General features: G+C 46.0%; 1 protein-coding gene across 2 annotated transcripts in view; it reads left to right on the top strand.

The window, feature by feature from the left end:
- The window catches only part of FEZ1 (fasciculation and elongation protein zeta 1), a 77,450-nt gene that overhangs the window by 43,611 nt on the left and 17,740 nt on the right, over positions 1-16,099 (top strand). For both annotated transcript variants that reach the window (XM_059675782.1, XM_059675781.1), the window contains one exon: positions 4,432-4,531. In XM_059675782.1, the coding sequence (XP_059531765.1) occupies positions 4,432-4,531 (100 nt within the window). The remainder of the gene's footprint in view (positions 1-4,431; positions 4,532-16,099) is intronic.

The raw sequence follows: 16,099 nt of genomic DNA, 5'->3' as shown, positions 1-16,099 counted from the left end.
ACAACCCATTCTGTTCGGTTTGTTCACCCTCTGCCATCACCCTTTCCCAAATGCCTAGCCCGCTGGTGAAAGACAGTTTAGTCCATCCTGCAGGCATCCAAGCCCAAGCTATAAAATATGCACCTAAAAGCCGTTTGTGTTATCATAGGGACTGAGAACAAATTGAACCCCCGGTGCCATGGCAGCATGACAGAAATTGAGGCAACCTGTCTGATCTTAGTTCCTTTTTTTTAACTGGTGAGAAAGGGAGAGAGAGAGAGAGAGAGAGAGATTTGTTGTTCCACTTGTTCATGCATTCACTGGTTGACTCCTGTATGTGTCCTGACGGGGGATCGATCCCGCAACCTTGGCGCATGGACACAGTGCTCTAACCAACTGACCTCTCTGGCTAGGGTTAATGTTAGTTCTCTGATACAGGATAGAGTAGACGGCTTTCAGAGTCTCCTTTCCCCAAGATAAGAGTCAATAGCAGGATGCTTCCCAGGGAAGGGGAATTTTACAGTCCACCTCGGGGTACCTGTAACAGGGACTATGTCCGTGTCCAAGGACCCTGCTTACCATCCGTAGTTAGCCTCTCTGGGGAGAAAGCCCTTCCCTCTCTCGTCCTCACAGGGAACTTTGTGCTTTCCCTCCACCCCGGCTCCTCATCCCTGTGGCTGCCTGCCTCCCAGCGTCCCGCCTCTGCCTTCCACGTAGCCTTTCCCGGGATGGAGATGTAGACAGAAAGCAGGGCGGGGCCCTGCTGCCCGTGCCCTTTGTCTTGTGTAGATTGATGAACGCTTACTGCCCGGGACAGTGTAGTTCTAGACTTTTCATGCACAGCCAGTTTCTGAACTGCTGTTCTAGGGGGTGATTAGGAACTTGGTGTAGTATTCTGATGCCTACGCCTATCAGAAGATTCATCAAGAATTGGAAGAGTGACGTGGTTAGGAATGTAGGCTCTGTAGCTCTATTGCCTGGTTCAACCCCAGCTCTGTCGTTACTGGCTGTGCAGACTTAGACAGGGTAAATGAGCTTTCCCGCGCCCCAGTTTCTCCTCATTACTATCTGCCTTACAGAGTTGTTGTTTGGAATGAACGAATGAGTCCACATGAAGAGTTTAGGATAGTGCCTGGCTGATGGTAAGTGCTTGCTGGCTAAGTGTCTGGCTGTTCACTGTGATTAACGGGCACCGAATAAATATAGGAAAGGTACGCCTTGTGCTTACAAAGAGATGAGAGCCCTTCTGTCTTAAGGCTGCTTTGAACCTCAAAGGATAAAAAGTACCTTGAACGGAAGAAGAAAACTCGAACAAAACCCGAAAGAGAATGAGCTGCGATCCTGAGGTTTCGGCAACGGTTTGGGAAGTTGTCACTAAAAATCTAGAATCGGAAGGTAAAATCCAGAGTGTGGTAGTGAAGGCCCAGATGAGAAAAGTCACTGCTCCCTAAAAGATTTGCAGAGTTGTCTCTTTAAGGATGAGTACAGTTTCAAGGTCATCGGGAAGGGTGCAGTCTATCGACGTTCCCAGCTTCCATCCTGCCCAGGAGGGAGGTAGGAAGGGCTCCTGCCTATTTTGGGCTTTGCTGAATTTCATTTTCCAGGACTTGCTGCAGGGACAAGTCTGAAGGTCGGTGCCTGCGTGCCTTGCTGCTCCTTCTCCAGCAGAGACTGTGCTGCAGGGGTTTGATGCTCACAGTTTCGTCCACCGATCTTCCCAGTGGGTGTGGTGCTGGGAGTTGTGTCTTGCAGAGAGCAGATCCTATTTGCCTCTTGGCTTTAGAATGCTAATGAGGCTCGGATTTAGAATTAGGCTGGATTAGTGCAGCTCTAATGTAGTGCCCGATAGAGATTGGATCATCGCCCGTGTCTAAGAAGGAGACTGAAATCCTGCTGAAAAGGTGTCTAATGATGAGCTCTTGCAAAGTGCTTTCCTGTAACTGTAGGCAAATAACGAATAAGCGGATAGCCCCAGCCCTGCCGTGACCTTGTGTGTTTCACCGCCTGAGTTGTATGCATCGTGCACTAGGAAGATCTCTTGGCGCTCTGGCCAGCGTGGCTCAGTCGGTTAGAGTGTCATCCCGTACACCAAAAGGTTGAGGGTTTGATTTCTGGTCAGGGGACATACCTAGGTTGTGGGTTTGATCCTGGTTGGGGCATGTGTGGGAGGCAACTGATTGATGTTTCTCTTTCACATTGATGTTTCTTTTCTCTCCCTCTCTCTCTAAAAGCAATAAAAACATATCCTCAGCTGAAGATTAAAAAAAAAGAAAATTTCCGTTTATATACCCACATATCATATATTATACCCGATTTTATATGTTAAGAGCACTTTCTTCCCTCAATTTATGTATATGATTTTTACTTCAAGTATCTGTGCTGTTTCTCTCTCTCTCTCTCTCTCTCTCTCTCTATATATATATATATATATATATATATAGGCATATATAAATTTGCAGTTATTGTTTTAGCATCTTAATCCACATTTTGTCATGTTTTGAATTTGATCCACATGTGTACATATTTGCTTTTTTAAAAACTAGAGGCCCGGTGCACAAATTTGTGCACAGGTGGGGTTCCTCAGGGTGGCCTGCAGGGATTGGGCCAAAACCCGCAGTCCAGTGCTGCCTGCAGCTCCTATCTACCACTCCCGCTCATCCTGGCCCCACTGTGTCTGCTGCAGGCTCACGCCCAATCAGTCCTGATCAGGAGAGGCTCACGCTGCCACAGCAGCACTCGCCAGCAGTGAGCCTTACGTCTGGTGCCCTCCTGAGGGGAGTGGCCTGTGGGATTGGGCCAAAACCGGCTCTCTGACATCCCCTGAGGGGTCCCGGATTGTGAGAGGGTGCAGGCCAGGCCAAGGGACCCCACTGGTGCACGATTGGTGCCGGGGAGGGACCACAGGAGGGCTCCAGGGGGTGTCTGGCCCATCTTGCTCAGTCCCAATCGGCTGGCCGAACCCCAGCAGCAAGCTAACCTACCGGTCTGAGCAAGTGGGTGTGGTGGTCAGTGTACGTCATAGTGCAGTGATGGCGAACCTTTTGAGCTCGGCGTGTCAGCATTTTGAAAAACCCTAACTTAACTCTGGCTCCGTGTCACATATAGAAATTTTTTGATATTTGCAACCATAGTAAAACAAAGATTTATATTTTTGATACTTATTTTATATATTTAAATGCCATTTAACAACGAAAAATCAACCAAAAAAATGAGTTCGCATGTCACCTCTGACACGCGTGTCATAGGTTCGTCATCACTGTCATAGTGACTGGTCGACCAGTCGACTGTCTGTCCCCTGGTGGTCAGTGCACGTCATAGCGAGCAGTTGAGCGGCCTTAGCCCATCATTAGCATATTATACTTTGATTGGTTGAACAGTCTACCAGTCACTGGATGACCGGACACTTAGCATATTAGGCTTTTATTATATAGGATGGGTATTTCCTTATACTGCATTAATATTTCCTAGCCTTGGTTTAATGCGTATCATGGCATGCATATACTCCTGAAGGAAACCGTGTAGAGTCCTCATTGATTTATTTAAGATGAACTCAAGCGCTGCAGGCTTCCAGGGATGGCATTATTTTATCAGATTTACACTAATCTCTGGGTATTGACTAAGGCATTTCTTTTTCTCTGGGTGAGAGTTTGTGACTTCAGGATTCTCCCCCCAAACAAATCTTTCTGAAATGAGCTAAGCAACAAGGATGGTAGAAGGCCCTTTCTCATAATGTACATTTCAGATTGTTGCAAAGAAATGTAGTAGAGGGAGCCCATCTCCTCCCACTGGGGTCGTCGTGCAGACAGAGGTGTGCTCTTTGGTTCCTTTCATAGATTTGCTTTGGAGGGTCCACCTTGGAGACGGGGCACACCTAGACTCTACGCTGTGAGAGGGCAGGATTGTGCCACCCGTGGGCTCGCTAAACATTTTGGGTAGTAAGTAAGCACAGCAGCACTGGCACCACACGATGACCCTGTTCTTAATGAGATCCGGCCAGAGAATCTGCCCAGATCTCTATCTCTGTCTCTCTGTCTGTGGGTTTCTCTCTGTGTCTCTGTGTCTGTGTCTCTCTCACTCTCTCTGTCTTCTCTGCCCGTGGGAAAGAGGCATTTCTTAGTTTTATGAGACATGAACTATCTTGTTGAGGGCCAGAGGTTTTTTAATTGCCAGCGGTGATTGGATTGTAGACTCGATCATTTGTATCACAATGGCTCCCCTTCTCTGAAGCAAACACCGTTCCCTTGCGAGCTCCTGGCCAGGGTCCATTCTCTTGGCCTCTGATTCAGCTCTAAGCAGCTTGGCTCCTGCCTGCTGGAAGGCAGATGACCTCAGCCTGGCCCTCACAGAGCCTGTCCCCCCTCCCCCCCCCCCCCGCCCCCCGCCCAGCTTGTCCTTCCTCCAGGTGGGCGGGGCCCCAGATGTGTGCTAATGAGAGCTGCTCTTTGTTTACAGGGTTTGGGATGCTCTGACAGACAATTACATCCCTTCACTCTCAGAAGACTGGAGGGACCCAAACCTCGAGGCTCTGAATGGCAACAGCTCTGACACCGAGGTACCTCTTTGCTCCCTCACCCACACCCCTACCTAATAGGGCTTGAGAAGAGGTGGATTCCACTTTGAAAAGCATTCAGTCACGTACCAGTCTTCCCCATTCAGTGCTCAAAGTCATTGCTGGGAAGGTGGGAGTTGGGGAGGAAGTGAAAAATACGATGGGGGGGGTGTACATCCGGCGTCCGCGAGGTGACTGGACTCATTACCTGTGGAAATGTAAATGCAGACACTTCTGTTGGTGATCTGTGTCTACACCAGGGAAACTTAGGTGGTCCGAAGTAAGAGGAGAACGGCTGCCACGTGTTTCTTTTATGTTCAAGTGATAATGGTTAAAACGAACAGTCAGTCTCATCAAAACAGTGCAGAGAGCAAGTGCTGACGGGTCAGGGCCTGGCTAATGGCCAGAGTTGGGGCCCGGATATGAGTGAGGTGGCCACGCGATGGGGAGGCATTCTTTATGGACGGCAACCAAAGAGGCATTTATGTGGCCTGAGTCACATTCTGTGGTTACTGATGCCAAAGAAGAAAGAAGCGTAAGGGCTCATTTATTCATTTAAGCATATATGAATAAATAAAGAGAATACTTACTTTTTTAAAATATATTTTTTTGTTGATTTCAGAGAGGAAGGGAGAAGGAGAGAGAGAGATGGAAACATCAATGATGAAAGAGAATCATTGATCGGCTGCCTCCTGCCCGCCCCCTACTGGGGATTGAGCCCAAAACCCAGGCACGTGCCCTGACTGGGAATCAAACTGTGACCTCCTGGTACATAGGTCGATGCTCAACCACTGGGCCACACCAGCTGGGTGAGAATACTTATTTTAAGTTGATTTGCAGAGGCTGTGGGGAGTGACCTTTCAGAAGATCCAAACTGCTCCTCCTAGCTGATTCTGTATATAAAAAGGTACACCCATTTAATGGCTAAAAGCCAATTTCTGCCTTGCTTGGTTTTCTATTTTCAGCTGTAAAGGAAAATTTGACAATTTCTTATAGGAAGGGCTGTCAAATGTATGTGTGGGGGGTGGATCTGACATTCCTAAATTGTCTAGAATTGGGTTCAGGTGAAAGAGATAGAGACAGGTTTCCCTTACTGGGCAATAATTCTGCAGATCGTTGCCCAAAATAGCATAGCCGATGATCAGGTGGCTGATTTTTTTTAAAAAAGATGGTTGCATATCCTTCTTAACTCTTCTAATAATTAGCAATCCAAAGTACTTGAAAACCTCAAGGCTTCATTGACTGGGGCAGGTAAGATGGTGACTTTGAGACTAAGAGATTTGCTAGGACACTGCTTGGCATTGATCTTGGAGGGTGTGTCTCGGGTCCTGCCTTGAACTCCCCCACCTGCTTATTTTCTCCTGCAATGCTTATATGCATATGGCGTTTAGTAGGTACCCAAAATGCAAAGGAGAAGAGAGGCAGTAACGAAACCAATCAGGTGACTGAAATTTAAGCAGGTCCATCTCGGTGCGAAAGGCAGATTTTGCTTTATCTCTTTTGCCACCTTCCCAGCTCATTTTGAGGAGTAAGCCTAAGGATGTATAAGGCAGCCTGCCCTTCCGAAGGACTTCCACTTATCCTCATTGGCAGACTTCCCTCAAGAGGGTTAATATTTCAGAGCAAATTGAATGACCCTGAGTAGAGAGATGTTGAGCTTGGTTCCTTGTAGAATTTCCTCCATCTAACCCCTGGGAAACGGACAAGGCAGTGAAAGTGGATGGAGCGAGGCTGTCTTATTTCATCCTCCTTAATGAGCTGCATTCATTACAGCCGAAGCGCTGCTAACTGACCTCCGCTGAAAGGACTTGCTAGATGAACCGTGCTCCGTGTCCCTTCTGTAACACATGCGGACCGACGCCCGTGGCGTGCTGAGGGCACACTGCTGGCAGGCTTCTCTCTAGCAAGCGTGCATATCTCTTCTTCTCCTTACCTGCTTCATTGGCAACAATTAGCGGTGTTGTTCCCAAACCTGTTCGCGCTTGTAATTGTAACTCATTAATCGAATTAAATATTACAGGCAGTGTTGGCTTATGACGGCAGAGAGAGTCGTTTTGCTTTTTTAAAATCAAAGTAACACATGCACATAGTTTTTAAAAGTCAAGTAATATTTTTTAAAACAGTCTAAGACTTAAAACAAATGAAAAGAGCAGCCCGGCCTGTCTTCCCCTACTCCACAGGGGCAACCACGTTTATTTCCTTCAGCTGATTCTTTTGGCAGATATCTTCACTTTTCTTACATTGCTATTTCTTTGATTGTTTAGAATGCACAGTTTGGGCTGTTCTCTGTTACTTTGTATTATGAAAGATAATATTCAATTCTTTTTAAAAAATATGTTTTTATTGATTTCAGAGAGAGGAAGGGAGAGGGAGAGAGAGATAGAAACATCCATGATGAGAGAGACTCATTGGTCAGCTGCTTCCTGCACGCCCCCTACTGGGGATGGAGCCCGCAACCCAGGCATGTGCCCTGACCGGGAATAGAGCCGTGACCTCCTGGCTCATGGGTTGATGCTCAATCACTGAGCCACACCAGCTGGGCAAGATTTAATTCTTCTACATCACTTCAAATGCTCCACCTTAGCCTGTCCCATTCTAGTATCGTTAAATCAATATTAAGTATACACACTTGTGTTCTCTGTAAAGCCTGTTTCTTGCTGAGTCATGTACAGTGTTCTAGAACAGCGGTTCTCAACCTGTGGGTCACGACCCCTTTGGCCGTCGAACGACCCTTTCACAGGGGTCACCTAAGACCATCCTGCATATCAGATATTTACATGACGATTCATAACAGTAGCAACATGACAGTGATGAAGTAGCAACGAAAATAATTTTATGGTTGGGTCACAACATGAGGAACTGTATTTAAAGGGCCAGAAGGTTGAGAACCACTGTTCTAGAATAATATGTCCTCCCTTGTACAACATTTTGTTTAATCTGGAGTGAAGCATTACCTTGGTTTTTCACTTGCTTTGTTTCCTTATATATCTACTAGAGGCCCGGTGCACAAAAATTTGTGCACTCGGGGTTGGGAGAGGAGGTCCCTCAGCCTGGCCTGTGCCCTCTTCACAGTCTGGGACCCATCAGGAGATAAGGACCTGCTGGTTTAGGCCTGCTCCCGGGTGGCAGAGGGCAGGCCTAATCCTAGGTGTAACCCCTGGTCGGGCTCAGAGCAGGGCCCATTGGGGAGTTGGGGCCCCGCCTCCTGTCATGCACAGAGCAGGGCGGATTGGGAGGTTGCGATGCCACCCTCAGTCATGCTCAGGGTAGGGCTGATTGGGGGGTTGGGGCACCACCCCCTGGCACACTCAAGGCAGGGTCCATAGGGAGGTTGCAGTGCCACTCCTGTCATGCACAGAGCAGGGCCGATCAGAGGGTTGGAGCTCCGCACCCTGTCACACTGATCCCGGTGCTGGGAAGCCTCCCTGCTCCGCTGATCCCAGGGCCAGGACGCCTCTCCGCTCCCCTGATCCCTGGCCCGGAGGCCTCTCGGCTCCGCTGATCACCGGGGTGGGAGGCCTCTGGACTCCGCTGATCACCGGGGCTGGGAGGCCTCTGGACTCCTCTGATCACCGGGGCTGGGAGGCCTCTCGGTTGATCACCGGGCCGGGAGGCCTCTGGACTCCGCTGATCACAGGGGCCAGGAGGCCTCTCGGCTCCGCTGATCACAGGGGCCAGGAGGCCTCTCGGCTCCACTGATCACCGGGGCCCGGAGGCCTCTCGGCTCCGCTGATCACCTGGGCCGGGAGGCCTCTCGGCTCCGCTGATCACTGGGCCGGGAGGCCTCTCGGATCCGCTGATCACCTGGGCCGGGAGGCCTCTTGGATCCACTGATCATCGGGGCTGGGAGGACTCTCGACTCTGCTGATCCCAGGCCCTGAGGCCTCTCTGCCCTGCTGCTTCAGGGCTGTTTGGCTTCGCTCTGCTTGGAGCCTGAGTATGCAAATTAGCCGCCATCTTTTAGCTTCTATAATTGAAACATTGTATCTTTTGGAGTTGTTGCTTCAGGAGCTCAGAGCCTGGCAGCTGCAGGGATCCTTGACTTTCTCCATCGCTGGGGCAACCAAGCCTCCTATTCTCAGCTGCCTGGCTGCTGGCTGCCATCTTGGCTGACAGTTAATTTGCATATCTCACTGATTAGCCAATGAAAAAGGTATCGGTCGTACGCCAATTACCATTTTTCTCTTTTATTAGTATAGGATCATTAGTTCAACCTCGAACTCAGAGGGGACCCTAAATCTCACAATCAGGCTTAAAAAAAAAATCAGATACTATGAATTCATTTTCTTTTTCCCTAGAAAACCCCTAAACTAGCGCCCTTCATCTTCTGCTATAAACTAACCTGGTTGTGCCCAGCCACACAGCCATTGTCCTGGGGAATTCCTAACCTTGAGGATTCTTCTTGCCTCTCTCTCCATCCTCTGCCTGACATATTTTTATCTTTTTGTTTGGGTGGGGGAAAAACAGTATACTGTTGAGAAAGAGTACAGCAGAATACGGGTTGTGGAATATATGAGAATGTCTCCACTCTCCTGTCATCTGTTTGATGGAGAGTGTGACTGGGTGGTTATTTTAAGTTGCACTTTTTTCTCTCAGAATCCTGAAGACGATGTTCTTTTGCCTTCCTGCTTCCAGTCGCTGTGAGAAGCCTCACATCTACTGAGATTCCCTGTCTTTACTTATTTCTTTCTTTTTAAGTATATTTTTTATTGGTGATCGTATTACGGATATCTCCCATCCCCTCCCACCCTTTATCCCCCTCCTTCCAGCCCCTACGGACTCCCTGTCTCTATGTGACTCTCTTTGAGTTTTCTTCAGAAGCTTTTAGGATATTTTATTTTCCGTTCTCACTTGAAATTTTACAGTAATGTGCCTTCTAGTGAGTTAAATAGATTTTTTTTATTTACTCATTCTGCACCCTCCTCAGTGGGCCCTTTTAACCTGGAAGCTCATGGCTTTATACTGTAGCCTGTTTTCTTGTGCTAGTTCTCTGAAGACTAATTATTTCTGTTTTCTGCTTCTATGGAGATGAATGTACAGTTTCCTCCTTCATTATGTTACTGTGATGAAATACGTGAATTGGTTTTCAAATATTAAATCAACCTTGCATTCTTGAGATAAGACCCGATGTGGTCATGATATATTATTATTTTATTTTATACTAGGGGCCCGGTGCACGAAATTTGTGCACTGGGTGGGGGGGGGTGGGGGAGTGTCCCTCAGCCCAGCCTGCCCCCTCTCACATACTGGGAGCCCTCAGGCGTTGACCCCCATCACCCTCCAATCGCAGGATCGGCCCCTTGCCCAGGCCTGACGCCTCTGGCTGAGGCGTCCGGCCCGGGCAGCGGGGACCCGCAGCTGCAGCGGCCCCGCGATCATGGGCTTCGCTTTAGGCCCAGGCAAGGGGCCCCTAGCTCCTGGGACTGCCAGCTTCGACCGTGCCCAGCTCCCATCGCTGGCTCCACCCCTACTTCCTGCTATCACTGGCCAGGGCGGCAAAGGCACCTGATTCTCCGATCATGGCTGGGGGGCAGGGCAAAGGCGGCCCCAGGGCAAAGGCGGCTGCCCCCCAGCTCTTAGCTCCCCCCTGGGTTTCTGATCACTGTCAGTGGCAGGGGGCTTCTTCCTGCTTTCCCTTTCGCCTCCCTGCATTGTGCCTACATATGCAAATTAACCACCATCTTGTTGGCAGTTAACTGCCAATCTTAGTTGGCAGTTAACTGCCAATCATAGTTGGCAGTTAATTTGCATATAGCCCTGATTAGCCAATGAAAAGGGTAGCTCGTACGCCAATTACCATTTTTCTCTTTTATTAGTGTTGATGTTGGTTTTCATGGTTTTCCTCACAGCTTTACTGAGGGAACATAGGTATAGAATACATGGCACATATGAAAGTGTGCATTTTGATTAGTTTTGATGTATGTATGTATCCGTGAAACCATCACCGCTATCAAGATATTGGGCATAGGCGTCCCTCCTCCTGTTCACTCTCCAATCTCCAGGTGACCTGCTTCTGTCACTACAGGTTAATTTGCATTTTCTAGAATGTTGTATAAATGGAAGCATGCACCCTGTACTTTTTTTTCCCCTTTTTGCCTGGCTTTTAAAACTCAGCATAATTATTTAGATATTTATCCATTTTATTGTATGTATTAACAATTCATTAAAAATTTTTTAAATTGTTGACAGTATTAACAGTTGTCCCCCATTTTCTCCCTTTTTGCCCCCGTCAACCAAACCCCATCTTACCCCAGGCCTTCCCCACACTATTGTCTATGTTTATGGGTTATGCATAGATGCATATATGTTCTTTGGTTGATATTTTCCCATTCTCCCTTCCCCTGCCCAAGATCTGTTATTCTGTTCCATGCATCCATACCTCTGGACATATTTTGTTCATCAATTAACTTTGTTCATTAGATCCCACATATAAGTGAGATCGTGTGACATTTATCTTTCTCTATGCTTATTCCACTTAGCACAATAGTCTCCAGGTCCATCCACACTGTCTCAAAGAGTAAGAGCTCCTTTTTTTGCAGCCACATAGTATTCCATTGTGTAAATGTACCACAGCTTTCTTATGCACTTATCTACTCATGGGTATTTGGGCAGTTCCCAGATTCTAGCTATTGTAAATAACACTGCTGTGAACATAGGGCTGCATACATTCTTTCTGATTGGCGTTTCAACAGATCCTGTTTTATTGCTGAGTAATGTTCCGTCACATGGATAGACCATAATGGACTTATTCTTTTCACAGTGGATGGGCCTTTGGGTGGTTTCCAGTTTTTAAATTTTGGAAATAAAGCTACTATGAATGCTCTTGTGAAAGTTTTTTTATGGATGTGTGTCTTCATTTCCCTTGGCTAGAAATCTATGAGTAGAATGTCTGGGTTGCATGGTAACGTATGTTTCACGTTTTAAGGACCTGCCAAACTCATTTCTAGTTTGAGAGCTCCAATGATTTCACACCCTCCCCAGCACTTGTTATGGACAGACAGCCTGGTTAATCTCAGTCATTAAAGTAAGTGTATAGTAGCATCTTACTTAGGTTCTAATTTGCATTTCCCTAGTAAGCTATGACATTGCACATCTTTTCACGTGCCTATTTACTACCAGTGTGTCTTCGTTGGTATGGCGCCTGTTCGGATCTTTTGCCCGTTTCCTTAGTGGTTTGTTTGTGCTCTTATTATTCAGCTATTAGAGTTCCCATGATAAAAGGTAAATGAGGCATATTAAATGTATGAGTTATTGTAGCAAAAATCAATTCAAATTGGGCAGGGGCAGGTCCGGAATGGTTAGGAGTATTCCACCGACACGAGCTAGAAGAAAAGGCCTTTTGAAGAGAAGAGGTGGGAGCAGAGGAAGGAAATTGTCTGATTGGCTAGAGCTTTCTCAAGTGGTTGTACTATCTGGGGAAGCCTAGTTGGTTGGTTGTGATTGGTTGCCCTTTGGCTTGGATTTCTAACCTTGAGGTATTAGAGGCTTAGATTTAAGTGTGTTTAGTAGGCCATCCAATGGCCCCCTTGTTTAGTTAATTTAACACATATGTTCTAGATATGAGTCCTTTATTAGATACGTTTTATGAATATCTTCTTCTTGTCTATGAATTGCCTTTTAACTTTATTAACATTCTCTTTTAAAGATCAAATGTGTGTTTTTTTAAGTGTGATGAAGTCTAATTTATTGATTTTTCTCTTTTTATAGTTTGTGCTTCTTGTGTAGTATATCACATATTGCCAAACCCAGGGTCATTAAGATTTTTTCTTAAGTTTTCTAGAAATTCTATAGTTTAGCTGTTATATGGCTAATGATCCATTTCAAGTTAGTTTTTGTATATGGTGGTAGGTTAAGGGTTATGGTTCATGTGTGTGTACATGACTGTCCATTGTTCCAGTACTGTCCATTGAAAATAGTATCCTTTCCCTATTAAATTATCTTAGCAACTCTGCTAAAAATTAAGTGACCATACAAGTGTGAACCTATTTCTGAAATTTCTATTCTGTTTCATTGATATCCGTATAGCTTTACACATGAGTCATGCTGTATTCATTACTATCGCTCTATAATAAGCCTTGTCCTAAAATAGTATGTTTTCCAGCATTACTCTTTTTTTTTTTTTTTCAAAATTGTTTTGGCTATTTTAGGTCATTGTATTTTCATATAAAATTGTGAGTCAGCTGATCAATTTTTCAAAAGAGCATGCTGGAAATTCAACTGTGATTGTATTAAATCTATAGATCTCTATAGGTGTAGCTCAATTTATTATGTTAATATGGTGAATTACACTAATTGATTTTCAAATATTAAACTAACCTTTTTAAAAAATATATATTTTATTGACTTTTTACAGAGAGGAAGAGAGAGGAATAGAGTTAGAAACATCGATCAGCTGCCTCTTGCACACCTCCTACTGGGTATGTGCCCGCAACCAAGGTACATGCCCTTGGCCGGAATCAAACCTGGGACCTTTCAGTCCACAGGTTGACACTCTATCCACTGAGCCAAACCGGTTAGGGCTAAACTAATCTTTTTTTTAAAAAAGAGAAACCCTACTCACTCATGATATATTATTTTTTTAAATAATTGGGATTTGATTTGCTAATGTTTTAATTAAGGATTTTTGCACCTATGTTCATGAGGAAACTTTTCTTTTTTTTGTAGTGTCACAAACTAATTTGGAAAATTTTCTTCCCCTATTTTCTGAAAGAGTTGTGTTAGATTGGTATTTTCTCTTCCTTAAATGTTTCATAGACTACGCTTTTGAAATCATCTGGACCACGAATTTTCTCTGTGGAAGGTTTTTGATTGATTACAGACCTAATTCTGTAATAGATATAGGGCTATTCAGATTTTTCCATTTCTTTTTTAGTTGGTTTTTGTTAAATTGTGTTTTAAAAGAAATTTGTTCATTTACTCTGTCATTAAATATATTGATCACAAAGTTGTTTATGACATTCTCTTATTCTTTTAATGTCAGTAGGATCTGTAGTGATGTCCCCCTTTTATTACAGATATTGTTAATTTGTGTTTTCTATCTCCTCTCCCTCTCCCTCAGTCTGTGTATGAATTTATCACTTTTATTCATCTTTTTGGAGAACCACTCCCCCCGCCCCATTATTTGTTCATTTTGTAGTTTGTAGATGTCTTCCCTTAACTTCATTATTCCCTTCCTTGTATTTACTAGGGGCTCACTTCACCCTTCATTATTTTAAGACTAGAGGCCCAGTGCACGAAATTCATGCACAGGTAGGGTCCCTAGGCCTGGCCAGCGATCAGAGCAGCCAGTCGGGGCCTTCCTTCCCCCGGCTGCCAGCTGCTGGCTGGGGCCTTCCTTCATTCCACACTGCCTCCTGGTGGTCAGCGCACATCATAGCAAGCGGTCGAACTCCCAAGGGGACAATTTGCATATTAGCCTTTTATTGTATAGGACTATTATATAGGATTGTTATGAGGGGAGCTTTGACCATATTTTAAGCTTTTAAGAAAATAACTGTCTTAGTCCGTTTGGGCTGCTATAACAAAACATCACAAACTGGGTAGCTCGTACACAGCAGAAATCTATTTCTCACAGTTACAGAGGCTGGGCACCCAAGGTCAGGGTGCCAGCCTGGTCGGTCTGGGAAAGGCCCTCTTCAGCTCCTGTTAGTCATGTACACACACTGCCAGCTCCTGCCCGTGTCCTAAGGCTACATACAGGGGCTCAGGATGCTTTTTACATTTACCCGCACATGTGCCAATTTTGGTATTCCTTATTCCTTCCTGTAGATCTGATTTTCCATCATTTCCGTTCAGGTCAAAACACTCTCTACAGTAATCCTTGGTAGCATAAGTGAACAGGACTCAGATTCTCTCAGCTTTCATTCGCTTTGTGTTTTTCTCCTCCTTCGAGGATCACAGCCTTGCACTGCCTGTGTCCAGGGCCGGAAAACAATTGGCCCATAGACTCCGGACAGATGTATAGTTGTGCATGGCAGGCGGGGTAAGTCCGGCGCTAGGCACCCTGTCATGGCTAGAAGAGGCCAGCTCTTCTGTTTCCACTTGTCGCAATTCCTTTTATTCAAGTATTGGAGTTAAAAACGGATCTCCTGACTTTTTTCCTTCCCATTTTCTACCTGCTTTTTGTTGTTGTACTCCCTAGGTGATTGTTTCCACCTTTCCAACTCTTCTACTGAACCTCCAAATTTGCTATTCATATGTTTAATTTCTAAGAGCTGTTTCCTGTTTCAGGGAAGCAATGTTTTATTTTCTTTGTTTTAAAATATATTTTTATTGATTTCAGAGAGGAAGGGAAAGGAAGAGAGAGAGATAGAAACATCAATGATGAGAGAGAATCATTGATTGGCTGCCTCCTGCACGCTCCCCACTGGGGATGGAGCCCACAACCCAGGCATGTGTCCTTGAGTGGAATCAAACCCGGGACCTTTCAGTCCACAGGCTGACTCTCTATCCACTGAGCCAAACCAGCCAGGGTGGGAAGCGATATTTTCTTGTTACCCCTCAGAGGGCAATGATGATAGGGAGGGATTTCTTCTGCCCTCTGTATTGCTCCCCCCACCCCCCAAATTGTAAGAGAATGTTTATTTAGAAAGTTAAAAAGGTAGTAGAAGTGAGCCAGCTGGGCTGCATGGGCTCAGAAAACAAGTTACAGAGGCAGAAGAAGGGCCCTTGGAGCTTAGGAAAGAGAAAGGCAAAGGTAACACGCCTGGGGAGGGAGGAAGAAGAAGAAGGGAAATCGCGGACGTGCTCCTGAGAGGGAGAGCACACTCTATATTGCCTTTTTTTTTTTTTAATTGATTTTTAGAGAGAGGAGAAGGGAGAGGGAGAGAGAAAGAGAAACATCGATGTGGGAGCAGAACGTTGATTGGCTGCCTCCTGCACACCATCCACCAGGGATTGAGCCCCAAACTCAGGCATGTGCCCTGACGGGGAAGCGAACCAGCGACATTTTCTTGCACAGGACGATGCCCCACCAACTGAGCCACACCCATCAGGGCTCTGTTTTGCTTTCGATTTCCCCTTTCTGTATATTTGCTTTGTCCAGTGGTTGGCAAACTCATCAGCCAACAGAGCCAAATATCAACAGTACAACGATTGAAATTTCTTTTGAGAGCCAAATTTTTTAATTTGGGGGATAGGGAGTTAGAAACATCAATGAGAGAGAAACATCAATCAGCTGCCTCCTGCACACCCCCTACTGGGGATGTGCCCACAACCAAGGTACATGCCCTTGACCGGAATCGAACCTGGGACCCTTCAGTCCGCAGGCCGACGCTCTAGCCACTGAGCCAAACTGGCTAGGGCCTAACACATACTTTTATCCATATACATAAATGCCGTCAATTTTCAAAAATCTTTCTCTTTCTGCACTTGTCCCCGTCCAGCCTTCCATCTCTGCACAGACAGTGTCCGGGCAACGGAGGGCGAGTAGGAGTCTGGAAATGACACCTGTCAGGAAAGAGGCTTGTGGAGAAGTGACAGCGGCGATTGGAGCAGAAGAGAGTCCGGCAGGATTGAGAGACAGTGTGGGGCTGGGGGCCTCGAGGGAGCGAGGAAGGAGGAGAGAATTAG

This window comes from Myotis daubentonii, chromosome 19 (genome assembly GCF_963259705.1).
Source record: "Myotis daubentonii chromosome 19, mMyoDau2.1, whole genome shotgun sequence".
In the NCBI taxonomy this organism is placed as follows: domain Eukaryota; kingdom Metazoa; phylum Chordata; class Mammalia; order Chiroptera; family Vespertilionidae; genus Myotis; species Myotis daubentonii.
Note: the sequence above shows the minus strand (reverse complement) of the source record. Positions and strands in the feature narration are given on the sequence as shown.